General features: G+C 42.1%; 1 protein-coding gene across 1 annotated transcript in view; it reads left to right on the top strand.

Annotated features, from left to right (window-relative positions):
- The window catches only part of BTAF1 (B-TFIID TATA-box binding protein associated factor 1), a 96,178-nt gene that overhangs the window by 30,161 nt on the left and 41,618 nt on the right, over positions 1–24,399 (top strand). The window contains exons 9-20 of the mRNA XM_014607826.3: positions 10,032–10,121; positions 12,165–12,260; positions 12,348–12,524; positions 13,490–13,630; positions 13,771–13,895; positions 16,621–16,741; positions 16,946–17,050; positions 17,287–17,436; positions 19,682–19,824; positions 19,976–20,150; positions 20,698–20,901; positions 23,436–23,862. Of these exons, the coding sequence (XP_014463312.1) occupies positions 10,032–10,121; positions 12,165–12,260; positions 12,348–12,524; positions 13,490–13,630; positions 13,771–13,895; positions 16,621–16,741; positions 16,946–17,050; positions 17,287–17,436; positions 19,682–19,824; positions 19,976–20,150; positions 20,698–20,901; positions 23,436–23,862 (1,954 nt within the window). The remainder of the gene's footprint in view (positions 1–10,031; positions 10,122–12,164; positions 12,261–12,347; positions 12,525–13,489; positions 13,631–13,770; positions 13,896–16,620; positions 16,742–16,945; positions 17,051–17,286; positions 17,437–19,681; positions 19,825–19,975; positions 20,151–20,697; positions 20,902–23,435; positions 23,863–24,399) is intronic.

The following is a 24,399-nucleotide window of genomic DNA, read 5'->3' as shown; positions in this document are numbered from 1 at the left end:
TTAGCCCAGGTCCTTCCCTGCTGTAAAAATGGTTGTACACTAATTTTTACCAGTTGACAACCTCATCCATGAATGTTAGTAAATACTCTGCTTGAGAATGGGATAATTTTATGCTGTCTTCAAATCTGGCTTTTTCATAGAAATTCTTCTATCAATTGACCATATTTACTTGAATACAAGACCGGGTTTTTTTTCCAGTCAGCATGGGCAAAGAGAAGCTTCTTGTCTCTCTCTCTCCGTGTGTGTGTGTGTGTGTGTGTTTATATTCACATACAAAGAAACCTCACTAAATTGTCTATCACTTAAGCTGCTGCCAAAAGCAGCATGTATGTAGTAATGGAAACCAACCATGAAGTTGGTTGAATTTAGCCAACACTGAGCATGACTGTAAAACACATGGCCAAAATTCGGCAAACATACATACTGATGGGAACCTACCGCAAGGATAGGTTAATGCAGCCTATCTGAATAAGATATATGGTAGTGCCCACTGTTTTTATTCCTGCCCCCCCCCAAGTCATGGTGAGCCACTACTTTGAATACATTTCAACTTCATCTTCACTCCTACAGCTGAACTGCGCCTTTCTTCACCATTTCCAATGATTCCTGTTTCTTCACCAGCATTAAATGTCTGGCAAAGTTTGCCAGACAGGGCCGCAAGCAGTTCACCCAGGATCCCTCTGTCGGCCTCTCTCATCCTCTCATATGGCTAGTGAGGCCCTGCCCTCCATAGGGTGAAGCCGGACCAGGTTGCATCTGCATATAAACATTTGGAGGATACCGGGACTTGTGACAAGAACACTGTTTCAGTCCTGAGTAGGGGACCGATTAGCACATGAATCCTTTGTGGGGAGTGTCTGGAGTACACCCATGCTGAGCTGTGGGATTACTATAGCTTGAAATGCTATTGACTCTGCTGGGGCCTAGCCCCATGAACTGTATGGTAAATCATGAGCCTTTGGGTTAATATTTGTATTCTATATAAGTTTGTACTCTATACAAGTTGGTACAAAAGTGCTGCTTAAAAGTGTGCTTATGGAGTATGTGTGCTAAAACATGCAGCAGTTTCAAAAGTAAAATGCATCAATACTGGATGAACTAAGCCTATGGGTATCTGATGTAATTTGCCTATATGGTAAATTGTTTATTGCAAAGTTGGTGTTTTAAATTTTGGCCCTCGCTTCCATGTGTGGAGAGCAGGGTCTGACAGCAAGGGAGGTAGGGGAAGGAAGATGCTGCAGGGGGGAAGCAGTTGGGGGGCAGAGCAAGAGGGCTTTTTGACCCCCCTCAGATTTACTTTCTTTTCACTGTTCCAACAGTGGGGGGGGGGGGGCAGAGTTCAAGGCAAACCACCAATAATTAGCTTCTATACCTAGAAATTTTATAACAAATTTAGAAACTTTCCATATATAGAATCTAAATACTGGGGTCATTTTATATTCAGGATCATCCTGTATTTGAGTAAGTATGGTAGTATTTTCAGTTTCTATTTGACCACTGAATTACTCCATCGAATATCTCTCCTTTGACACGCAGGTGGAAAGGTAAAATCTATGTGGATGCTTCTATATCATGTTTATAGAGGAAAGGCTTATTTAGAAGTTCTGACTAGGTTTCCAAATGTGCTTACAAAAGTGTGAAATCTCATATGGGATGAAACATACTGATTTTAAATGTTTAAACTATAACCTTTTAACATTTTCAATAATGGCTGTAAAAATTGATTGCATGCTCTTAATGTTTGCTGATAATGAATGTGGTCTCTGCATCACTGCTTTTGCTTGTTGGTTCTATACAGAAACAACCACATTGGTCTGTCAGCTTCCAGCACTGGAACTGACATGAAAGACTCTGGGTACCTGTCTTTTGTGTACACAAGAACTTCCATACTGAGACACCAAATGGCCCCTCGAGTCCAATAGTAGATCCACATAATAGATGCTTTGGAGCAGATCAGCAGTGTATGGCCTACAGGCCATAGAGGTCAGATCCAGCCAATGGGGGATTGGTGGTACACAGCAGCCATTAGAGGAGGTATCCCCAGGGTCTTTCTGTCTGCTACTTCCAGTATAATCCTGTTTCATGTTTCATCTATCCCTTTTACAGCACCTGCTGACTTTATTCCTCTGTTTACCCCACCATCAGATTTACTGCTCTTTATCATCATGGGCCACAGGAATTGGTGATACTTATAGTACTAAATGCTAAGTGGGGGCTGCAGAGGGTTGAAAAGGAACAGGCGGGATCAGCGGCCCACAGTGGTGGCTGGATTGCAAGCAGTAGTTCACTATTCATAAAGGTTGCCAACCCCTGCTTTAGACAATAAGTTACATGAGCATGTCATATCAATAGTAATTCATACCTGCCCTGGCATCATTGGTTTATTGATGCTGTGGGTACATCCTTGACTGGGTCTGTTCAGGCTTGCCAACTGTCCTCATATAATCTGTTTTTAAAAAAAGCTAAAAACCCTTTTCCCCAAAGCTTGGCAGGGAAGGGAGAAATTAAGTGGAGAAAACCAGGATCCCTACTTATTAATGACAGCTTAAAGTCCAAAATTCTCCTACCAAAATCCCTGTCTTCCCGCAATTAAAATGAAATGCCACTACAGATCTAGGTGTCAGTTGAACACGATGTCTTATTAATATATTTTACAATTTTAAAGCAATTTGGAGCCTTCCAGTCAATCATTATAATAAAACACCTATATATTTTGGCATTTGATTTTGGTTATTTTATTATGGAAAATCTGGGCTCCTCCTTCTCTCACCAGAACATGGGTACAGCACTGCGTGTGTATGTGTGTCCCTGCTGCTTTATGGCACTGAGCAGCCCTGACATGCCATAGCCCCCTACCCCCCAGTCCTGCCAGTGCCTCTCATTCCTGACCTGCAGCTCCCTACCCCTAGGCCTAAGCCAAAAAAAAGAGCATCATTTAAAAAGCAAGGCTGATGCCTCCCAAAGTAAACACTCATTTCTTCTGACAAGTGCCTCTTTAGACCTGCAAGCAAACTTCACCCACTGGTAGCAAAACACCTGCAATCTGTCCTGGCTGAAAAAAACAAACCATTTGATAGCCTGCAACTTGATCCAGGTGCTTTTTCTGCTATCAAATCTGTGCTGAGAAGCAGAAGGGGGAAGAGCCTCTGGTAGTTCTGGGCAGCAAAGCCTGACTAAAAATTTATGCTGGGACTGGGCTGAAGTCAGACACCCGAGTTGCTCTCTCACTACTCTCAGCAAAAATTTGGCAGTATTCCTGTGCTCAAAAGTGCTTCAGCCTGTGCCAGATGGTCCCATGATGTCTTGGAATCAGAATCATAGACAATGAGTGCTGGAAGGACCTTAAGAGGTCACCTATTCCAACCCCCTACTCAAGGTAGGATGATCCCCAACTAGATCATCCATCCCAGTGAATGGTGCTGGATTGTCCTAGCAAGTTTGGACAAGGAACTGAGCAGGTGTCAATGGCTTTCCTGAGAGTGACACTTCTCTTCCTAGGTTGGCTTGCACTCCCTGTACAGTTAATTGGAGGAATACAATAGGTGCACTGGAGGTGTTGAGAGGGACAACCACTTACCCTGAAGTGCAGAGAACAGACAGTGGGACCAGGCGGAAGAGCAGGGGAGGAATCCTGCTCCCCCCTCGCCCTCCCTCCCCCCACTGCTGTGCATGAGATCTGGGAGCTCAGAAGCAGTGTCTTAGGCTTGATTTGGATGCCTGGAAGCCTCATGCATCCTGCTCCTGGTCTGCCCTTCCTGGCAAGCATTGCAGAGGATCCTGACAGGCAGCCTCAGGAATCCAAGCAGCCCCACGCTCCACAGGGTTGGGGAGGAGGGAAGCCTTCCTGAGCAGCAGCCCTTCTGGAGTGGGGTAGGGCACCAGTTGCCTTCTTACATTGCTGCCAGGTGAGGTGGCCCCTATGCCCCACCCAGAAGCAGGGCAAGTTTTCAAGGCAGGCAGGATGGAGCTGCTGCTGCCCATGATGAGAGTTGTGAGCAACTCAGAGCTGTGTGGCATTGAGGGAGCCCATGCTCAGCACCCTGGGAGAGCTGGAGTTGCCAGCAGCATGCAGGCAGCTCCACTGTCCCTCCCCTCCCCTTTCTCACCTGTCATCCCCCCTAGCAGCATTGCTCCCTGCTAGTCCACTCCTTTCCCTCCTCTCTGTTCTATGGGGTCCCCTTGCTTCTTTGCTCTCCTCCTCTGGGACTCGCCTCTACCCCTCCCACAGTTTCCCACTTGAAAGGGAAAAATCCAGGTTCTTCTCCAGGAAACGGAAAACCCAGATCCCTCTTAATAAGTTAAGAAACCACGAGGCTGGATACAAATATAGATTAACAAAGCAGATAAGTGCCACCTTGTGTTTGAGTGGGAATGCAGCTCAGTGCCTCTGGAGGGTTCAGTGCCCTTCAACAGAGCTTTGTAGCCCATGGGAACCTCCTTTTCCACTCCCCGCACAACTCCCCCATGTGCTGCAGCTGCATCCTGTTGGCCTTCACTTGGTTATAATGGCTGCTTGCCTCACAGGTAGGCAGGGCAGTGCAGCTGATGGGCAGTCTGAGGAGCTGGATGGGATGTAGAGGGGCTGGTGTGGCTAGGACAGAGTTGCAGGGTTCAGAGGGAGAGGTGGCAGGTGAAGGCTTGTGCAATGGAGGGTTTGTTTGTGGGCCTGGGTCTTGCTGTTCGGGGGTCACTTTTGGGTGGTGTAGGTGATAGATCCCCCAAAGAGCAGCCCTGGGTGAGTCTCCCTCCCCAGCAGGTTGGGCTAGGTTGTAGCTCCCCAGGTTAGTTTGGTAATGACTGACTAAGTAAAACCCGCAGAGTTAATGGGTAGTGGTTAAGGTTTTCTACAAGGCTGTGTTTTTCCCTTTTCCCCTCTAATAAACCCAGTTCTAGTTGAATGCCATTTGTGAGTGGGAAACTTTGTTCATTTTAGAATACCTAGTTTAAACTTATTTTTCCAGGTTTCTGGGTGGGTCTCATTAGATTTAGAAAGTTGCTCTTAAACCCCTAAATTTGAAACCAGCCCTTGTTATTGCTGTTTAGGCCTGACAGAAGGGTTACATTTTATATCGTGTAAACATGTCAGTAAAAAATGTTAAGTTTTTCAGTTTAAAAAAAAAAAAAAAATCTCTGAGTTGGCAACACTGGTTGTATTTAATAGCTCTAAATTGACCTGTCCTTCATTAATTTGTTTAAACCCTTTGTCAACCTGGCTCTACTGTCTGTCTCTACCACCTCCTATGGCAGTGAGTTACACAAATTAATTATGCACTGTTTGGAGGGAAAAAAATAGAAGCATGAACTTCTTCCTTGTTTTAAATCTGTCTCCGGCTAATTTCAGTGGGTGTCACCTTGTTCTTGTATTCTGGTATTTTGTGATTTAACAATTCCCTATTCACTTTATCCACAACTTCCAGGATTTTATAAATGCCTGTCATATTTCCGCTCCCCCCACCCACTTCTCCTCACTCTTCTATGTTCCAGGCTGAAGAGTTGTAGTACAGCAGCTGCTCTATAGCCATGATCATTTTGCTCTTCTAGGTACTGTGCGGGCTGGGCCCCGATCCCGCCGCCAAGTGCGAGTCGGGAGGGGCGATCCGCGGCCCGCCTTTGCGCACGCGGGCTGTGGCCAGCAGCCCAGGCACGCGGGGTCAGAGAAAATCGGTGGCGAGCTAGAATTAGTCACAAACGCATAGTGGTTGATTGAAAAGATTATTTACTTACACCCAAGATGGTCGCGGTGTAGGCAGAAAACTTGCTTGAGTTACAGTTGCAGATAGAAAAGAAGAGAGGCGGACTAGAGTTCTTCTAGCCCATCCGGTTGGAGGCTCTAAACCGCGAGCCCGTCGGACCAACCGGAAAAAGTCCGTACGGTAAAGAGCTCTGAATACACTCGTTCACACGAAGTTTGCTAGGCTCCGTGGATCCGAAAATTGGGCTTACAGGAAAGGGATACGTCTTGGATTGCGCTCGGCAACGGGGAGAGGCTAGAGGCGGTTCATTCTTTTTCCTTTTTCCCTCTGGAGTAGTTAGAGCTCTGTGGGTTCGATTATTAAGCCTCTATTGCCTGCTTGAGACGCGTTGGGTCCGTGAGGATCCGCAGCTCTTAGAGATCTTCACACTGGGTGAAGTCTTCTCCTCCTGGTGTTCGTGGAGCCCTCCAACTTGGGCGGAAACCACACAAGCTTTTTATATGGCTAGCAAGCCAATCACTAGCCACCATGTGTGAATAATTTAGAACTAGCCAATGGTGGGGCACAAATTTGAATACGAATGGCGGTAACTCCTTGCAATGTGCATCTCTGTGCTGCAACAAAGAAATGCACCCTGCAAAGAAAGCTACAAAACGGCGGGAACTTCTTTTGCACCCGGGGTTCTCCTTTGCAGTGGAAAACTCCACCGTGCAAAGAAGCTGCAATTTGGCGGGAAATAATTCAGTGGTGCCAAAGCACGCACACAAAACAAAAATCACAACTTTGGGTTGTGACAGGTACCTTTTCTAGTTCTACTACATGGGTTGGTTGGTTTGTTTGTTTGTTTGTTTTAAATGTGAACAGCAGAGCTGTATGTAGCATTCAAGATATTCATGCACCATGTAATCTCTTATGTCAGAAAATGTCTAGGTTGCATTGCATCCAGATTGACCTATTATCTTTGCTCTCAAGTACAGCTCCTCAATTTTATAATCTTGTTGGAAAACTGATATGCAGTTACAGCTGGAGTAAGCTGCTTTTTTGAGGCATTTGTGTTTCCATTGGTTTCATAGTCTTTTTGGTTGTGGGAACAATAAAGGTCATTGTGGTAATATTTAGAGTACTATCTTGTTGAGCAGGAGTCTTACTTTCTGTTATGTTTGCCTCTCAACTTCTACCTTTTATCACCCCTGCAACCCATTAAATTCCTGCATCACAGTTCAACCTGGTCAGATACAACTATGAGCAGTAAGACTCCCCTGTTCAGTAGGTTGGAATCTGAACAATATGGACAAATAAGATTTTCATATAGTTATAGTGTATATAGTTTCTGCCTAATGGGAGGGTGGAGGCAGGACCTAGCATCAATAGCACTTTAGTGGTCATGGAATTAAGTGTGGTGCTACTTGTTTAGATTAATGCATGTGTTCTTATCTGTTCTTTGTAAATGGTTCTAAAAATTAATTCAATTTTTGACCACACGCAAGGCAGCTGCAAACCTTGTCTTTTACATTATCCCTCCAACTTCTGTGAAACCTTCTACTTCATGATTTTAACCTGTTTCATCAGGTGTCAGAACAGAAATAAATGCATTCTCATCCAGTATCACTATCCTAATGGAAAGTTGGAATAGAAACCAAAAACTCCTTGGAGTTTCTATACTGCATAGCCCTGGGGCCACTGGGCATGCTTTATACTCCTACTGTAGAGTTCCTGGGAGCATTGGTAAGAAGCATATTAAGCTTAAATCTGAGACTTCTTCTCATATACCAAGCCCAGGAAGGAGGTAGTACAGCTGCCCTGAGCATGTTCTCTACCACCATTCAAAAGATGTCTCAGGTGTGTTTGAGAGGTGACATCAGGATGCTCATGATGGCTTTGCTTCCTCATTTCCAGGTTTGGCACTTGTGTAGCAGGAACAGGTTTGTATTGTGTGTGCTTCTTGGCAGAGCTCTTGGGAGCATTGCAGGAGTGATACAAACATATTCTCAACTCATGCCAGGTTTCTTGCTGATTCCAATCTCTGGAGAGCATTAGGCATTTTACTACCTACTCGGCACTCTGGCACGTTACATAACAAAACTGGACAGGAAATTTTGTGCCATTTCTTGTAAGGTTGCCTGTGAATTCAGTATAATTGCTGAGACCAGCTAGAAACTGGCCCGTGGTCACATCACAGATCATAATATAGACATGAGGCAATTGGTTTGTCACCACTTTTTCTGAGCAACCCTGGATTTCTTCCTCTACTTGAAGTGCCAGTACTTATTTTAGTTTTAGTAAGGTATTTCTCTAGTTGTGGGTATTGAGTCATCTATTTTAGACAAATTTCAGAGGGATCACCCAATATTAAGTTGCCTTTATTATTTTATGCCAGGGATTCTTGGCCCACAGAGCCATTGGTTTGCCATCTGCTCTGTAGGGGTCCCCCATATATCTGAAAATGTGAAGGTGGGGCACTGGTAGCAGCAATTGCTGCTCCCCTGCCATCAACCCTGTGAGCCAGATAGCACATTAGAGTTAGCTTGGTGTGCAGAGATGGCCCAGGGCCCGGTCCAGGCATACAGGGGCTGGCTGAAGACAGCATGAGTCCCAGGGTGGATGGATACGATGCAGGGTCCTGATCCAGCTGGCAGCATGGGGCCAAGGAAGGTGGTGCAGGGCCTGATCCTGGTGCTTGTGACCCTATCTGGTCTGCAGACTGGCCACATGCCACTCATCTGGTGTGCTGCAGCAAAAGGTTGAGCACCCATCACAGATCTATGAGGTAACTTGTGAGAGACACTAGAACCACCTTAAATTTCTTTGCTCATCAGAATTGGGCATCCCATGAGGGATGGGAAAAAGCACTTTTTACTTTCTTGTTCCTTTTGTGGTAGGGACTTAACAACCTTTTAGAAGCCACAGTTTAGAACAACTCGGCTCTGGTCCAGTACAGCCTGGGTGGCTTTCCTTACACCAAGGCCAGGTCAGTAGGAGATGCACCCACATCACTGCTGCTTCTGTCAGTCCCCAGTACCCCAGGGCCAGGTATCTGCAAACTGCATCTGTGTTGCTGCCACTTCTCAATCCTTCCCTCCCTTCTGGCTGTGGTGCCATGTGCAGGTGGAAGCTGCCTGGCCCCTGCACAGCTCCCCACTGGCTGAAAGTTGTGCCCCGGCCACAACCTGGGAGGGAAGTGGGGAGAGTGGCAGCTATGTGAATGCAGTTTGCAGATACCTGGTCCCAGTATAGGTCTTCACTGGCTGGAAGCTATATCTGCAATGTGGCTGGGGAGTAATGGGCTGGGAGAAGTGGTGGCAAAGTCACCTGTTGCTGACATGTCACAACACCCAGCCCATGTTAGTGTGGAGCCAGGAAAAGTAACAAAAGTGCAGATACACTTGGTGGCTGCCCAGCCCTAGCATGGGCATAGGTAAAGCCCTCCAGTTTTGCAGGTCAAATGTTACCAATCCCTGTTTTAAAATGTTCCATATTTTCTATAATTTCACCCTTCTATCCTCACTGCAGAGTTTGCAGCTGTGATTTGGTGTTGTGTATTATTTTCAAAGCTTGGATTATTTTAGTTTTGGTGGTTATGTTGAAAACTCACTGGTTTGCCTTTTTTTTTTAGTTGTCATTAGTAAAGTTGCTGCCTGTATTTCTTAGTACTTGGAAATTGAATGAGAAAGCTTAGTCTGCTGAGAGATTCTAAATCTAAATTGCCACTGTTTTTTTGGTTGTGGAGAGAAATATCTGTCTTGCATTAGTAAGAAAATAGAAGTCACATTCTTAATTACGTTGTTTGAAAATAAACAGAATTACAAGTAAGTAACTCATTTTGGGGTTCCTTAGTGCTTACTATTGCCCACCATTAATATGGGTAGAAGGATTTTTGTCTGCCATTGATACGGTTAAAGATTTTGGACTAAGTACCCATTCAGTATAAGGAAAAATGTTTTGGTATAAGAAAACTTGTTGAATTACCTTTCTTCAAGAGTTCTCTCTCATTCCTGTACTGTAGAAGTGTTTATGTTTGTCTTAATGTCTTCCTCCTCTATTATCAAACTTTGCAGAAATGCCGCAGGCTTGTTTCCAATTACTCCTGCCCATATGTAGTTCGTGCATATGTACAAACCTTGCCTTAAAATAACACCACATCTGCAGCATTCAAAACCTCTGTACTGGAAAGGAAAAAAAATCAGATTTTTAACTGCCTTCTTATGGATTGATTTGCTGTAATTTAATTTAATTGACATCATAGCATTTGTGTAAATTTCTGTTCCTAATGATTTAAAAACTAACTGATTTTTTTTTTTTCTTTTTCTCCTCCATCCCTCCCCCCTTGTACTTTTTTAGGTTCGGCATGGTGCAGGCACTGGACTGAGGGAAATACTTAAAGCACATGGGAAAAGTGGTGGTAAAATAGGAGACAGTACGGTAGAAGAGGTAAAATATAAGTGTATGGCAGATGGTAACCAGCTTCTTGATATGAAAACTAAGCAATGGAATGCAACTAACTGATATTTAAACGTGAGAGGGAGAAAAGTTATCTTTTTGTAAACTGCAGAACTTCTCTTCCTGTCTCTTGGCAATACTGAAAATGCATTTATTACTAACATTTTTAGGACTATGGGAGGGTGTTCAAGGTGTAAGGTGCTAATATAATTGAAATGATTAAAATGATCCAGCATGAGGCAGTCCCAGAGTCCAGGACACAGCTGTCGCCTACCCAAGTGGGCAGAGGCAAAACCAGTCCCTGGAATCTGGACCATCACCTGACACCCAGAGGCAGATTTAGAGCTGGGGAGCCCAGTCCTGGGAACCCTGTGGAGTCCAGCTCCCAGCTGTGACTCATAACCTTTTCAGCAAAGTGTTCTGAGTTACAAGGTTACCCCAGACCAAACAGAAGTTCACTGTTGGTTCCAGTGGGGAGGGGAATCTAGCTGGGGCTGGGAGCCTGGAGCCAGGTTTCCATGGCAATGGCTGAGGTGCTCTGCCAGTGCTGGCTGTTTTCAGAATGGGAGTGGGGAAAGGCATTGGAGGGAGCTTGTTCTTGGGGCTCCCCAGCTGGTGCTGAAGAGTGGGGTGGGTGAATTGGAGCTACCACACCTCGGGTGGGGGTTGCTCCAGTACTCCTGCCCCATCCTCCAGGGGTGGCTGAAAATCCCCCAAGCTGAACTCCCTCTGCTCCCTTTCTTTCCTCCCATTCTGAAAACAGCAACAAGCTGGATGTAGCACAGATGCAAGTTACAAAAGATGCTACGTTTTGAAACGTCTGTCTGATACCTCATGCGGTGCGGGGGTCAGATTTTCACCCAGTCAGCCATTTTTTAAGCTGTCTGCAGCCGTGCCCTTGTGTTTGGTCACAGCTATAGACTTTTCTTTGGCCAGATTGGGCAAAAATAATCACTTTTGTCTGCACCCTGGGATGATTAAAAACTGTGTATGCCACCCAGCTGGGGTTTTGACAGTAAGCTGATTGTAGGCTGAGGCCAGAGACCTGACTGGGGTCAGTTCCAGACCCTGGTTTGGTCCCCAGCCCCAACTGACAATCGGCTGATTGTGTATACCCAGCTTTCAATTTATTCTTGATCCCAGGCTCCCCCTGCTCTGGCAATATTTAGGTTTGGGGATTAGAGTCCAAAACATGCATCCTGCCATTAGTAAATTTGGAGGTGGGGTTTGCCTATATAGCTAGCCCCTCCATACATTATCTGTATGCAACCTGATCTCACATGCTGCTGGCAGACATTCACTTGAAGTTATGATGGAATCTGACCAGTCATCCCAACAATCATGCCTTCTGCCATACCATTAAAAATAAATTACTTTTGGGCATCAAATTGTGACACAAAGTAGAAGCAACAAAAAGCAGCTAAGAGCTGGTATTCTAAGTTTTGTTTTTAACTACATCTTGACAGGTTTTTAAAATTAAAAAAATTTGGAAGTGGAATCTTTAGGCCACGGGTGTCAAGCACATATGTGGCATGGCAGGAGGCGCAATTGTTGGGATCTCTGGTCAGATCCAAACGCAGCTTCAAGTGAGCGTCTGTCAGTGGCATGAGTTATCAAGTTGTATCAGATCATTTGTGGAGGGGCTAGACAGGCAAGCTCCAACCTAGAACCAGGATCCAAGATTGCTCCTTATGCCCATTGATATTATTGGAAGTACAGTAATGTTATCTTCTTTGGCATGCCTTCATCATACTTTTGTTTGTGTGTGCAGAAGAACCTCTGCATAGATTACAGATAGAGCTAACTGCCTGTACAGCATTATTGAATGCTGAGTACTTTGTTGGATCTCCCTAAAATGTGTGAATTTCACTGTCAGCAGTTTAGATTTTTTTTTTAATCCAGTCATAATGAATATTTAAACATTACATTATCCTCTATGAATTTACATTAAAAATTAAGTAGTATTTTTATGAATGAATGCAATAAATGTGTTTAACTTTTTCTCTTTCATTTTTTAAATTGTTTTCTAAACAGATGGCTCAACAACATCAGGAGTGGTTGGAAGACTTAGTTATTAGACTTCTTTGTGTCTTCGCATTAGACAGGTTTGGAGACTTTGTTTCAGATGAAGTAAGTGTCAAAACTTAAACTGCTAAATCTATTTCTATGGTACACTTCATACAGAAATATCTGTGTTGATCATTTGCTATATCCTAGGTTGTAGCACCAGTACGCGAGACCTGTGCTCAGACTTTGGGAGTGGTATTGAAGCATATGAATGAGACTGGAGTTCATAAAACCGTGGATGTTCTTCTGAAGTTGCTCACGCAGGAGCAGTGGGAAGTTAGACACGGTGGCCTTCTAGGAATAAAATATGCTTTGGCAGTCCGTCAGGTAGTCATTTATTTTGGGGCTTTTTTCCTGTTCAAAGTCAGTATAGTTAAGACAGCACAGAAAATGAAGGTGTGGTTGTAGCACAGAGAAGCATGCTCTAGCTGGCACGGAAAGCAGTTGTACTAAAGATGTAGTGACACACTGCCTAAACCTGCTGAACACACTGGGCATGTTCTTGGATTGTTAGTCCACTCTGAAGCCCATGCTGCCATGCCTTCTATACTATTGCTACTTGTGGCAGCTAAATTAAAGCAATTATAGGCATTCTTACCTGAGCTATAATTGCACTTGTTTTTGCTGTGTAGACATTTCAGCACTACAAGATCTTTGCAAGAAGGTGGTGTGTGAACTTGCCTTGTAGAAATCTATGTCTAAAATATGTGACCTATTAAATAAATTTGGTGGTGGAATCTCTAGGACCATGAAGCCCCATAACCCCAGTACTGTCCATTGACCCAATCCCATGTATGTACCCCAGGGTATGTGCTGCCTGTTGGGTCTGGATCCTAGGAGGGTCTGGGCAGGTTCAATATATGGGTGGGGGTGTCGGGTCATGGGCCTGATCCAACCTGTGGACTGGCTCCATGTCACTCATCCAGCCTGTGAGGCCAGATGAGTTTGACACTCTTGTTCCAGACTTATTTTCTTTTACCTTTCATAAAGCACAACTGAGAATTTTTAGCACTCCAGAATAGTGGAGTAGTAAGGAGTAATTGTAGAAAAACATGAGGAATGGCAGACTTTGCTATGACCAAAATCAAATTCAGGTAAAATTAACTCCTTTTATGAGGAGTTAATGTCATCTTTTTCCAGGAGTGGTAGCTCCTTTTTAAATTTAGACTGTTCTTGGGGCTGCCTTCCTCTTGTTTACACAACCAAATTGGTTAAAAAAATAGACATTGAGAAGGTGGTCAGTTTTGAATGCTTCCTTATTTTGTCTAAAATATTTTCTTTTCTTTTTGCAGGATTTGATAAATAGTTTGTTGCCTAAAGTTTTGCCTGCAATAATTGAAGGTCTCCAAGACCTAGATGATGATGTCCGAGCTGTTGCTGCAGCATCCTTGGTACCAGTAGTAGAAAGCCTTGTTCACCTTCAGTCACAAAAGGTGAATGGGATGTGGGTTTTGTCAGCATTTTTTACTTTGGATCTAAATAGAAGAGCAACATTGATAGTCTGGTGCACACTTTCTAGTTGTGTGACTTTATTGTTAGTTGTAAATTCTGTCCCTTTGCTTATTCTCCTTAGGTGCCTTTTATTCTTAATACATTATGGGATGCTCTTCTGGAGTTGGATGATCTAACAGCTTCCACAAACAGTATCATGACACTTCTCTCCTCCCTTCTAACTTATCCAGAAGTCCGAAAATGCAGGTAATAGTTTAGTTTGCACAGATACAAGCTTTGTAACTGAAATAGGTACTTTCATATTGGGATATTCAAAGTTCTCAGAAAATTATATTGCTTGTTGATTATGGTGTTGAAAAGATAAGTCTGTTTTAACCTATTTATTATGAATTTGAGAACAAAGTCATCTAAATTTTAAATGAAGGCTGCTAAATAAAAATGTACTAGTAGCTTCACCTTCTTTATCCCCCTAGTAAATATAACCTTAAAATGTATTGTCTATCTAAGATGGTCTATTAAAGCTTGAAAAGATACTACTTGTGAAACTGCAGTTCTGCAGTAGAATTCTTAATCATTCTGTCTTAATGTTGATTAACCCTGCTAGCTCTAACAGGAGAATTACAGACGTGTATGGACAACTATAGGGTGGTCTAACTGGCAGCCTCTGGGACACATGGCCCATGAGGGATTAAGTTGCAAGTCCTGGCTGCTGCTCCCTGTATTGTTGCTGGGGGTTCTGGGATCTCCTTTCCTTCTCTAGCTTTTGCTGCCTGCCCCTGCCCTAGGTTGCAGGGGAGCATGACATGGAGAGTAGAGCTGAGTCCAGATGTGCTCAAGACATCTCTGGGCAGCGTACATGGGAGAAATTGTGTAATGGTGGATTTAATTTTCATAATATTTTAGAGGTTAAAATATAAAACGTAAGGTGGTAGGGGTATGTGGGCAACTAGTAAATCTGGAAGGGGGTGCACAGTAAGAAAAAGTTTAGGAACCTCTGGCCTAGGGCATGGGCTGGTAGCCTTTTGTAAGCTGCTGGCTAAGACCACATAGAGTAGCCCAGGTGACTTCAGCAGTGCATCCAGAGCAGAAGGCTTTCCTGCACCTGTGCTGGGGCTAGGCACTGCCTTTACTTCTCCCAGCTCCCCCACCAATCCTTGTGCTCACCTGGTGGAATGTGAGCACAGCTTCCAACCAGTAGGGAACTGAACTGCAGCCGGACTGCTGAAGGCTACATTTGCATTACTGCCACTGCTTCTCCCCTCCCCCTGGCTGCAGTGCAAGTACAGCTGGAAGTAGCCCAGCCCTGGTACAGTTCCTTGCTGGCTGGAAGCTCGGCCTGAGCTTCTGCTCAGGGGGAGCAGGAGCAATGCAGGCAGAGCTTCCAGCTTTCTGGCTACAATTCAGCTCCTTGCTGCTCATCCTTAGCACAGGTGTGGGCAGAGGCAAAGTTCTCTGGCTCTGCAGGACAGATCCAGAAGCTCTGTGGGCTGGATTTGGCATGCTGGTTGTAAGTTGCTGACCCTCGGCCCAAAGGATATTGGTAAATGTACCCCATTCTCCCTTTCTCCTGTCCTTCTGTCTTTTTTTTGCCTACTTGATTAAATGTTGTTACAACTGTATCTGTTGCAAAACGAAAGGGTCAAACATAAGGAAAAATTGTCTTGTCTTATCATTCCCACTCATGATGCTTCATGTCATTTGGCAGCACACTAACAATCAACTTTTTTCATCTGCTGGAGGACAGTTTAGTGGTAAAGACTGACTTCTTTTAAGAGAAGGTTTTCTGTGAAAAAAATGTCATTAGTGGAAGGATCAACTGTGGCTATTTTGGGAAATTAAATTGAATATAATTTCTACAAAAATAAAATCCTCTTCTGCTTCTACTGTCTACATCTCTAGCTCTTTTTTTCCTTGGTCTGCCATCTCCCTCCTTTTTCACTTTTCTGTTTTCTCCATTTCTGTTTCTTTCCATCCCTCAACCACACGTGCCTGCTGTTCATTCACAGGACCAAAAAAATGACATTTTAAAATTGTGGTCACTGCCTATTAAAGCATTAGTGAAATGTGTTTCAAATTAATCAGAGCTTCATTAATAAAGTATTTTGTTTTTTTTAATGTGAAGTGGAAGCTTTTCTTTATGTGGCTTCATCACAGTAATTTACTATGTTTCATTTTAAAAGGTTAAATTCATGATTGCCAAGGAATCCAGTAATTTTTCAGAGTGCAAAAATTAAGAAAAATTCTTCCTTGGGGTTTTTGCTGTAGACTATCTAGTATTCTTCTAAAGGAAACAAAACTGAAATTATGGAATGACATCTTTAAATCTCATTAAAAGTCAATTTGGTTGTTTTTTTTTCAAATTCATATAGAGATGGTTGTCATAAATTATATGTTGAGAATAAGTAGCTCCTTTACAAGTGTTATCCTTGTTCCTGACCTATACTATTATTCATAACACTTATTTTCCAATAATTAAGGCCAGTGCTGAATCACAAACTCCAAGTCAAGGCTGCAACTGTCATTAGCACAGCCCATTGTGCCATACATCTTATGATTAGATCAGTTGATATTTAAGAACTCTTATTTTGCTTGGAAATTCATATAGCTAAGTAATAGTTTCAGTTTCTACTCCTAATTTCACAAAAATTAAAACACGTAGGCTAACTTTTACAGTGAAGTTTGCTCATTTCTGGGTAGATGATTAGAGAGCGAGCATACTTGTGTTGAAGGAGCCAGAGCAACCACCCATATAAATACAGTAGGACCTCACTATTTATTAACTGGCAAATTTAGTTTATGCAAATTGAACATGTGCTATTTTAAAACAAAGCAAAGGTGCAACTCAAAATAAACTGTTGACCACCATCATGAAGTTATAGTTTAATGCTGTACTCTGTATCTGGAGGTACGATTGACTGACTTGTGTGTGCATCTTTTTCCCTGCTGCCCCTGTGTCCATGCTATTTACCAGTATCCAGCAGTCGCTTACAGTTTTGGTCCCACGTGTATGGCCATTCTTGCATCACACCATATCATCTGTTCGAAAGGCAGCATTGGAAACTTTATTTACACTATTATCCACCCAAGACCAGGTAAGAACTTGCAGTACCGCTTAACTGTTAACATGTAGATGTAAGTGATAATTTGCAAGTCCCTTTAGGACTCAGAGACTTACAGAAAATGTTTGTAGCTTATTTCTGCTATAATATTCCATAACAGAAGAACCTAAAACAATGTATGTTTAAACTACATCATATGTTGAAGTTTTCTCATACTCATTGCATGCCTGTCTTCAGAGTTCTTCAACCTGGCTGACTCCAATTCTGCAAGATATGTTGAGACACATTTTTCAGTTTTGTATTTTGGAAAGCAACCAAGAAATTCTTGACCTTATTCATAAGGTATTTATTTGTTAATGTATTACCATGCTATGTTTGTTAAATCTTACCATTTATACCATGCTCTGTTGTAGCTGTATGACCTGCTTGCTGTGTTGTAATTTACTTCATGTTGCTGTAAGAGCACCATACCTGTCAGATTTCTTCGATATTAAAGATCATTTTTGTCAAAAAAATAGATAGATAACACAATATATTTCTTCTTTATACTAATATGTGCATTTCCCCCCCCCCCCCAGGTGTGGCTGGAACTGTTAAACAAAGCACCAATACAATATTTGGTAGCAGCTGCTTGCCCTTGGATGGGAGCTTGGCTCTGCTTAATGATGCAACCTTCTCACTTACCTATTGATTTAAATATGTTGTTAGAAGTAAAAGCGAGATCAAAGGTAAAAGGAAATACATTTGCAAAACATTTTTTGTGGAGTCAAATAAATTGATTGTTATTATGGTGCTGTGACACTAGTAACGCCTCTTGCAAAAAGGAGAAATGCTGTTATCACCATGCACCTGCAGTACAGACTTCGAAGCTGTTGGAACTAATGGATAACCCTAAGTGGTCCACAGAGAAGGCAAAAGCCATTATTTATATATTGAGTTGTTCATGGGAGTGAAATTTCTACTTTCAATGGTGCATTTCTGCATTAGTTTTTTTGACCAGTGCCTGAATAGCAAAATCTGGTCCCATACAAAACACTTAAAATGGCAACTGTTTGGGGGGGATATTTTGAATCTAAAAATATGGATATTAGTCTACTTTTTTCATTGCTAGATAAGAGATAACTGACATCTGTCAAATTATGTCATGGGCTTTTATATAAAGCTTAGTTTAAATGGTGTTCAAACCCTTCTTCATTTACTCCATGAATAGATAGCATATAGTGCAGGGGTGGGCAAAATATGGCCTGCGGGCTGGATACAAAGGATTTTGTCTAGCCCACAGCGGGTCCTTCTGTCCCACCTGGCCCAGGTGCAAGGGACAGCCTGGGCTGTGGAGCTAGACTTTATTTCCCAGCAGCCCCAGCACAGCTTCTTCCAGCTACCAGTGCTGGACCCAGCCCTACTGCCCAGGCACCCTGGCCCATCCACCCTGCATCTATTGCTGGGGGAGGACCCATGCAAGCAGGGTGCTCCACCATGCATTTGGAATAGGGATGCAAACTGGGAGGGAGCTGTGTCTGGAAGCAAGACAGGCAGGCAGGGCCAAGGAGACCCTGTGATCTTGGGGCAGTGACAGTATGAAGCCGAGGCTGGGGCAGAACTGCAGTCTGCTCCCTGCACACCTTTGCCCATTGAACCTGCACCCATCACAAGGGCATGTGGGCAGTGGATTGTGACTCTGTCCTCTGACCCTTGCTTGCCCATGCCATTCACAAACACTGCTCTCTTCCCTCCTGGAGCCCCTTCCTACATAGGGAGTTTTGGTGAGTCATTGTGAGGGGGGATGTGTTGACCCAGCCTGTGACAGCAAAACTCCTTATGTAGCCCACAGGCCCAAATAATTGCCCACCTCTTGATATAGTTAGTGGTAACATTTTGCTCTAAACCATTTAATAGATACACTGCTTGGTTACAAAACTTATCAAAATGCATCATCGCATAAAACAGTGTTTCTCAACCTTTTAAGTAGCAAGTACACCCTAACTTCTGAAAATTTTAATAAGTATCCCAACACTCAATTTTCCAGGGGATTTTATATTTACAGATTAATGTGTGCCATCTATGAAACTATATGTTGATAGAAGGGCTGTGTATATAAGGCCATGTGATATAACAGATGTCTGATCTGGTGTGGCTAGGGTTGCCATCTTTTATACCAGGGGTGCACAACTCAAGTTACGTACCTGGGCTAGAGGTGATGTAGGCCAAAGCTAGGAGGGCTGAACCCAGTGCTGCGCAAAGCACAGCACACCAAATTATTACTGGGAAATTTAAAGCACTGCGCACCATGTGGCGCACCAAATTTTTTGCCATGGTTTTGAGAGGAAAAGAGGGTGAGAGAGAGGGAGTGTGTTGGGGTACCCGCGTATCCCCTGCATGTCTCGCGTACCCCCAGGGGTACGTGTACCACAAGTTGAGAAACTATGGCAAATAGTTCAATTTTCTCTCCAATAAATGTACCTTTATTGGTGAATATTACTTGTGAACCTTCTGTAGTTTTTAACAATCTCCTGGTTGCTTTGTTTCGCCATGCTTTCATGTCTTACCAACGTTAGCCATAGTATTATTTCCTCAAATTCTTTTTTTGCAGAATTGAGTCAGTTTTAACAGGATTACTTTTCTTACTGAGAAAATCATAAGGTGTTTCTTTCTGTTTTGTTCTGATGACATATTCAGACAGTAGGTCTTAATCCAAACAACCAGCTCAATACACAGCAGGGGCACAGTGCCAGATGATAGGTTACAGTATGACCAGTAAATCTTTTCAGAAGTCCGTGATCAAAGTGATACTAGATTAGATATTTATTTACAATCCAGTCTATGTAGGAATGCAAGAAATACCAAACCAGAACAATCTAATTTGGAAATATGCATTCATATTTTCTGTACTGATCTTAAATGCATTTAAACTTGGTAATTGCAATGGACCAGGTCATTTTTATTACTAAATAAACATCTGTGTATATTTCCTAGGAAAAAACAGGTGGCAAGCTACGTCAAAATCTAACCCAGGCCAAGGAGGTGATACAAGAGTATATTGCTGGTGCAGACAGTATTACAGAAGATCCTGTAACCAGGGATTATGTTGTTATGCGAGCACGGATGATGGCAGCAAAGTCAGTTGACTGAAAATACAAAAAAACAGTTTAAAGTGGCTTATTAATTATTTTTTAAATCTAAGCAAACTCCAAATACAACAATATTTTGCTGTAATTTAACTTGTATGAATTGCAATAATGATCTCTTTTTTTTTTTTTTTTGGTTAAGATTGTTAGGAGCACTTTGCTGTTGTATTTGTGAGCCGAGCGTAAATACTGTTACTCAAGAAGTAAAGCCAGCTGAATCGCTATCCCAGTTACTGCTTTTCCATTTGAATTCCAAGTCTGCCTTGCAACGGATTAGTGTCGCTTTAGTCATCTGTGAGTGGGCTGCCTTACAAAAGGTAGGACATTTTTAGAAAAATGTGAATGGTTTACCAGGTTAATCTAAAAAGTTTCTGTCATCTGCTACTTAAATAATTTGTAAGAAAAAAAAAATAGAAAAGCCAAAACAGTATTTATACTTACTAAATGAGGAAATGTGACAATGGAACAGAATAACTAAAGTATTTTAATGGCTAAAGACAACTGTCAGGACTGTGGTTCAACAACTTACTACAAGTTTTATTTTTAGTACATCTATTCTAGCTGAATGCTTTCTTTTTAAGTTAAACATTGTGTGCATAACTACATAATCCCTTAATTTGTTTTGATTACTGTTCCATAAGTCATCTTCCATGTAAAATCCAGCAAGGAGTAGAGCTTACTGAGCATTAATTTTCATAAAAAATTAATTATTGGTTCTTTTGCCTTCCTCAGTTTTCATCATGTTCACCTACATCAGATCCCTTTAAAATTTTCAGTAATCTCTAGTTCTTTTGTTTCTTAACTTTAACTGAGCCAAAGCAACAAGTATGTACACTTAAATACAAATTTCATGTTTTGTTTTAGGAATGTAAAACTATTGTCTTTTCTGTGCACCCTCGCTTACTTGAAGTCCTCTCTGAGCACCTGTATTATGATGAAATTGCTGTTCCTTTTACCCGAATGCAAAATGAATGTAAACAATTCATTTCATCACTAGCTGATGCACATATTGACATTGCGAACAGAGTAAACTGCAGTGTATTTACAATAGATCAAGCTAATGAGCTGGTGAGTATTTGAATTGATAGGTAGCCTCTAGTCTTAATTTGAAATATGCATGACAATAATATTGAAAATATACAGTATCTTTCAAAAGTTACACGTGTATTGTGGTCTTTAATACGTTACCTCTTTCTCTGGCATGTATATGAAACAGACGTTTACTCTGTCCTGTGAACTAGAAAGGACAAACCAAAGGACCTAGCTGCATAATACTTTTTTCTGTTTTAAAGTATTTCATTTGTTAAAATTATATAATTACCACTATAAAAGTAACTATCAAAATCCATTTAGGTAAATTTCTTGAAAGCATTGTATGAGATTTGATTTTCTTAAAGGCTAGTTTTGCTAAAACTGATATTACATACAAATAAGACTTTATGGGGAAGGATGTTTAACTTGTTTGGTTCCATTTTTATTAGTACTTTTATAAAATGATTGAGAAGTCTGCATTTAAGAAATTTGCACAGCAGTGGTGTGCAGAAGTAGAAAATATCCCCTGCTGCCAAAGATTCACTATTAATACTTATCGGACAGCTTGACTTATTCCTTTAACTTTGGCTATACTGAGACGGCATATTATTGATGCATTTTTAATTGGTGTAGTGCAATGTAAGTCAAATGCCTTATAAAAACTATAAGTATATTACAACCTAATCAGACTGTTTTACCCGAGTCATCTGGCTTGTCCTTTTGGAGTACTGGCTGTGACTATTAACACTCTTAAGCTTTGTTATTTGTGCCAGGGAATGACACCCTTAAACACAGCCTGCTGTACACAGGCTACGTCTTGAACCAAAAACAGAACAGTTTATACTAACTAACACTGCTGAGTGGCCATTTCTGATTCAGGGGAGAGCCTCCATGAGGCAGTGCCAGGTATCAAACACTGTTCACTGTAGACCAGGTGTTCCAACTGGAGGGCCTAATGAAGAGTTAGCATGTGGCGTATAATCTCCTGTCTAGTCCTCACTTCCCTTTCCCTCATTGCTCCTGCCATGGCAGCTGGGTGGATTGTTTAGGCTCCTCCTCCAGCTTCTACTTGCCCCCATTCTGGGATGGGGCAATGCAGTGGGCAGGGCTGGAGTGCCAAAGCTGCATGTGTAGTACAGTGACTTTGCTGCGTGCATAGCAGGGGAGGGAGCTAGGTTGCTTACGTTGTGGGAGTGGTGCTACCTACACTGGAGGTGGGCACATGGCCAGAACAGGAATTGGGTATAAACGTGGTTAGAGGAGCTGCTTTTGCTGCTGGGAAAGGGGTAGACTTTACACATGGTGAGGGAGAGTTTGGGAGCAGAGCCACTGGCAACTCACTTGGGCTGTGCTGTCCGGAAGTTGGATAGCTCTCAAGTAGACCTGTCCTTCCAGTCCTCTGAAACTTCAACTGGTATGCCAAGGTTTATTAAAAAATTAACAGAAGCAGATCAGAAATCTGCTTAGCCAATTTTTTATCATTTTTGGTACAAGTTATCTGGGCTTGTTAACATTTTATTTCTGGTGTATCATCTGAGTATATAATCCTGTCTTTTTTCTTTTCCAAAACTCAGAACAGACTTTTGTTATAAATACAGCAAAAGCTCAGTTTAGTACGGGGCCTATGATATTTGTTGAATTTCCTTTTATAATAATCTTAGCACTGCCAACCATAGATTTCCTCTTCCTCCCTTATGTACTTCAGCTTCCTTCGTCAGCATTCCACTTCTTATGGCAGTCTGTAACATCTTTCTTCATTCTTTACCATTTTATGTTAGTATTTTTTATTTTTCCTATTGTGTTTATTTCACTGCAGAACATGCATGGTCAAAATTGGCCCCCAGCTGAGCAGGGAATCAAGGTTCCTTAGCAGGTTATTCCTGGCTGGACCCAGGATAGCATAGATCAAGGAAATTCAAAGTTCTCAACTAGATTTAGTGACTTGCTACAGGATTTTGCTGCAAAGCTGACAGGAATTGGGTAGGCACTGAAGAGTACTTTGTTGGGCTTTGGAGTTGGGAAGAATCCTTTTGGTACTGTCCCTTTCCCCAAGGTGGATGAAGAGCAAGGTGAGAGGTTCTGTCAGTAAAACTGTTGAAAAGCAAGGGAAAAGGTTCATGTGGGAATGAGTACCCAGAAGTGGAATGATAAATGATTTAATGGGAAGTACTTAGAAAGGGGAAGTTAAACTGGTGGTGAGAGAAACACGAAACAAAACTCTCAAAACGTGAAATCTATCAAATGAAAGAAAACAGTTGAGTGCGCAGTGGGAAATCACAGTGTATGGGTACCATTTGCCAAGAACAACAGAGTGCTCTCCCCCACTGAAACCTCACCCTCCTTTAGTATTACAAATCTAGGCCTGAAAATGTTGTGGGGGGAGAAGGGGTCAGATTAAACTACTTGATGCATTCAGCCCAAATTCACAAGTGGTTTAGGGATATTTGAAGCCATTTTTTGTTGGTGTAAATTTGCTCTTTGTTTAAGAGATTTCCAGAATTCTTCTAACTGCAGCTTTTAAGTGATCTGCTTTGCTATAAGTAATTTGCTTTAACTTTTTTTTAAACTAGGTTACTACTGTTTTCAATGAAGTTACATCTCCCTTTAATTTGAATAGTAAAGCTTTACAACAGTTAGACAGCAAACGACAACAAGTCCAAATGACTGTTACAGAAACAAATCAGGAATGGCAAGTGTTACATTTGCGAGTCCATACTTTCACTGCCTGTGCTGTTGTGAGCTTGCAACAATTGCCAGAAAAACTAAATCCTGTTATAAAACCTTTGATGGAAGCTGTCAAAAAAGAAGAAAATACACTGGTACAAAACTATGCAGCTTTATGTATAGCCAAGTTACTTCAACAATGTACACCAAGATCTCCCTGTCCCAATTCAAAGATTGTAAAAAACCTCTGCAGCTCACTTTGTGTGGACCCACATCTTACACCTTTAGCATCATGTCCTGCACAGCCTCAAAGCAGCCAGGAAAATTCTAAAGGTAAACCTTGATATTTAGCTTGTACATTTGTTCCTTTTGCACTATTAGAATAGAAGGTGTTCTAGGGAACATGTTATACATATACTTTTTATCTGATCAAACCTAAAATTAGGGCTAAGTAGTATTTTAATATTGCTTTTACTATTTAACAGACAGTTTTAAAATAAGGCTAGTAAACAATATCTGTATTTTGTCCAAGTGTCCAAAATATAATTTTGCACCTTAAATTTTAGAGTAAATAATGTGAAGGGAACAGCGTAAAACTTAGATAAAATGTGAGACTTAAAAAAATGAAAAAAAAAAAAAGTCTTAAAAATTATGACAAGACACTTGCGTTGTTTCTAGTGTTTTTCACTGTGAACTAGTGGATTGAGCACTCATTTGGGAATCGGGAGGACCTGGGTAACATGCTTGGCTCTTTCACCAACTTTCTGTGTGATCTTGGCAAGTTGAGTCCAGTGAGTTTGTTTCCCATCTATAAAATCAGCATAATGAAGTTACTCTTTCTAATATCAATCAAGAGGTGTAGACGTATAA

This window comes from Alligator mississippiensis, chromosome 6 (assembly GCF_030867095.1).
Source record: "Alligator mississippiensis isolate rAllMis1 chromosome 6, rAllMis1, whole genome shotgun sequence".
Lineage (NCBI taxonomy): Eukaryota > Metazoa > Chordata > Crocodylia > Alligatoridae > Alligator > Alligator mississippiensis.
The sequence above is the reverse complement of the archived record's forward strand: the minus strand, read 5'-3'. Positions and strand labels throughout refer to the sequence as shown.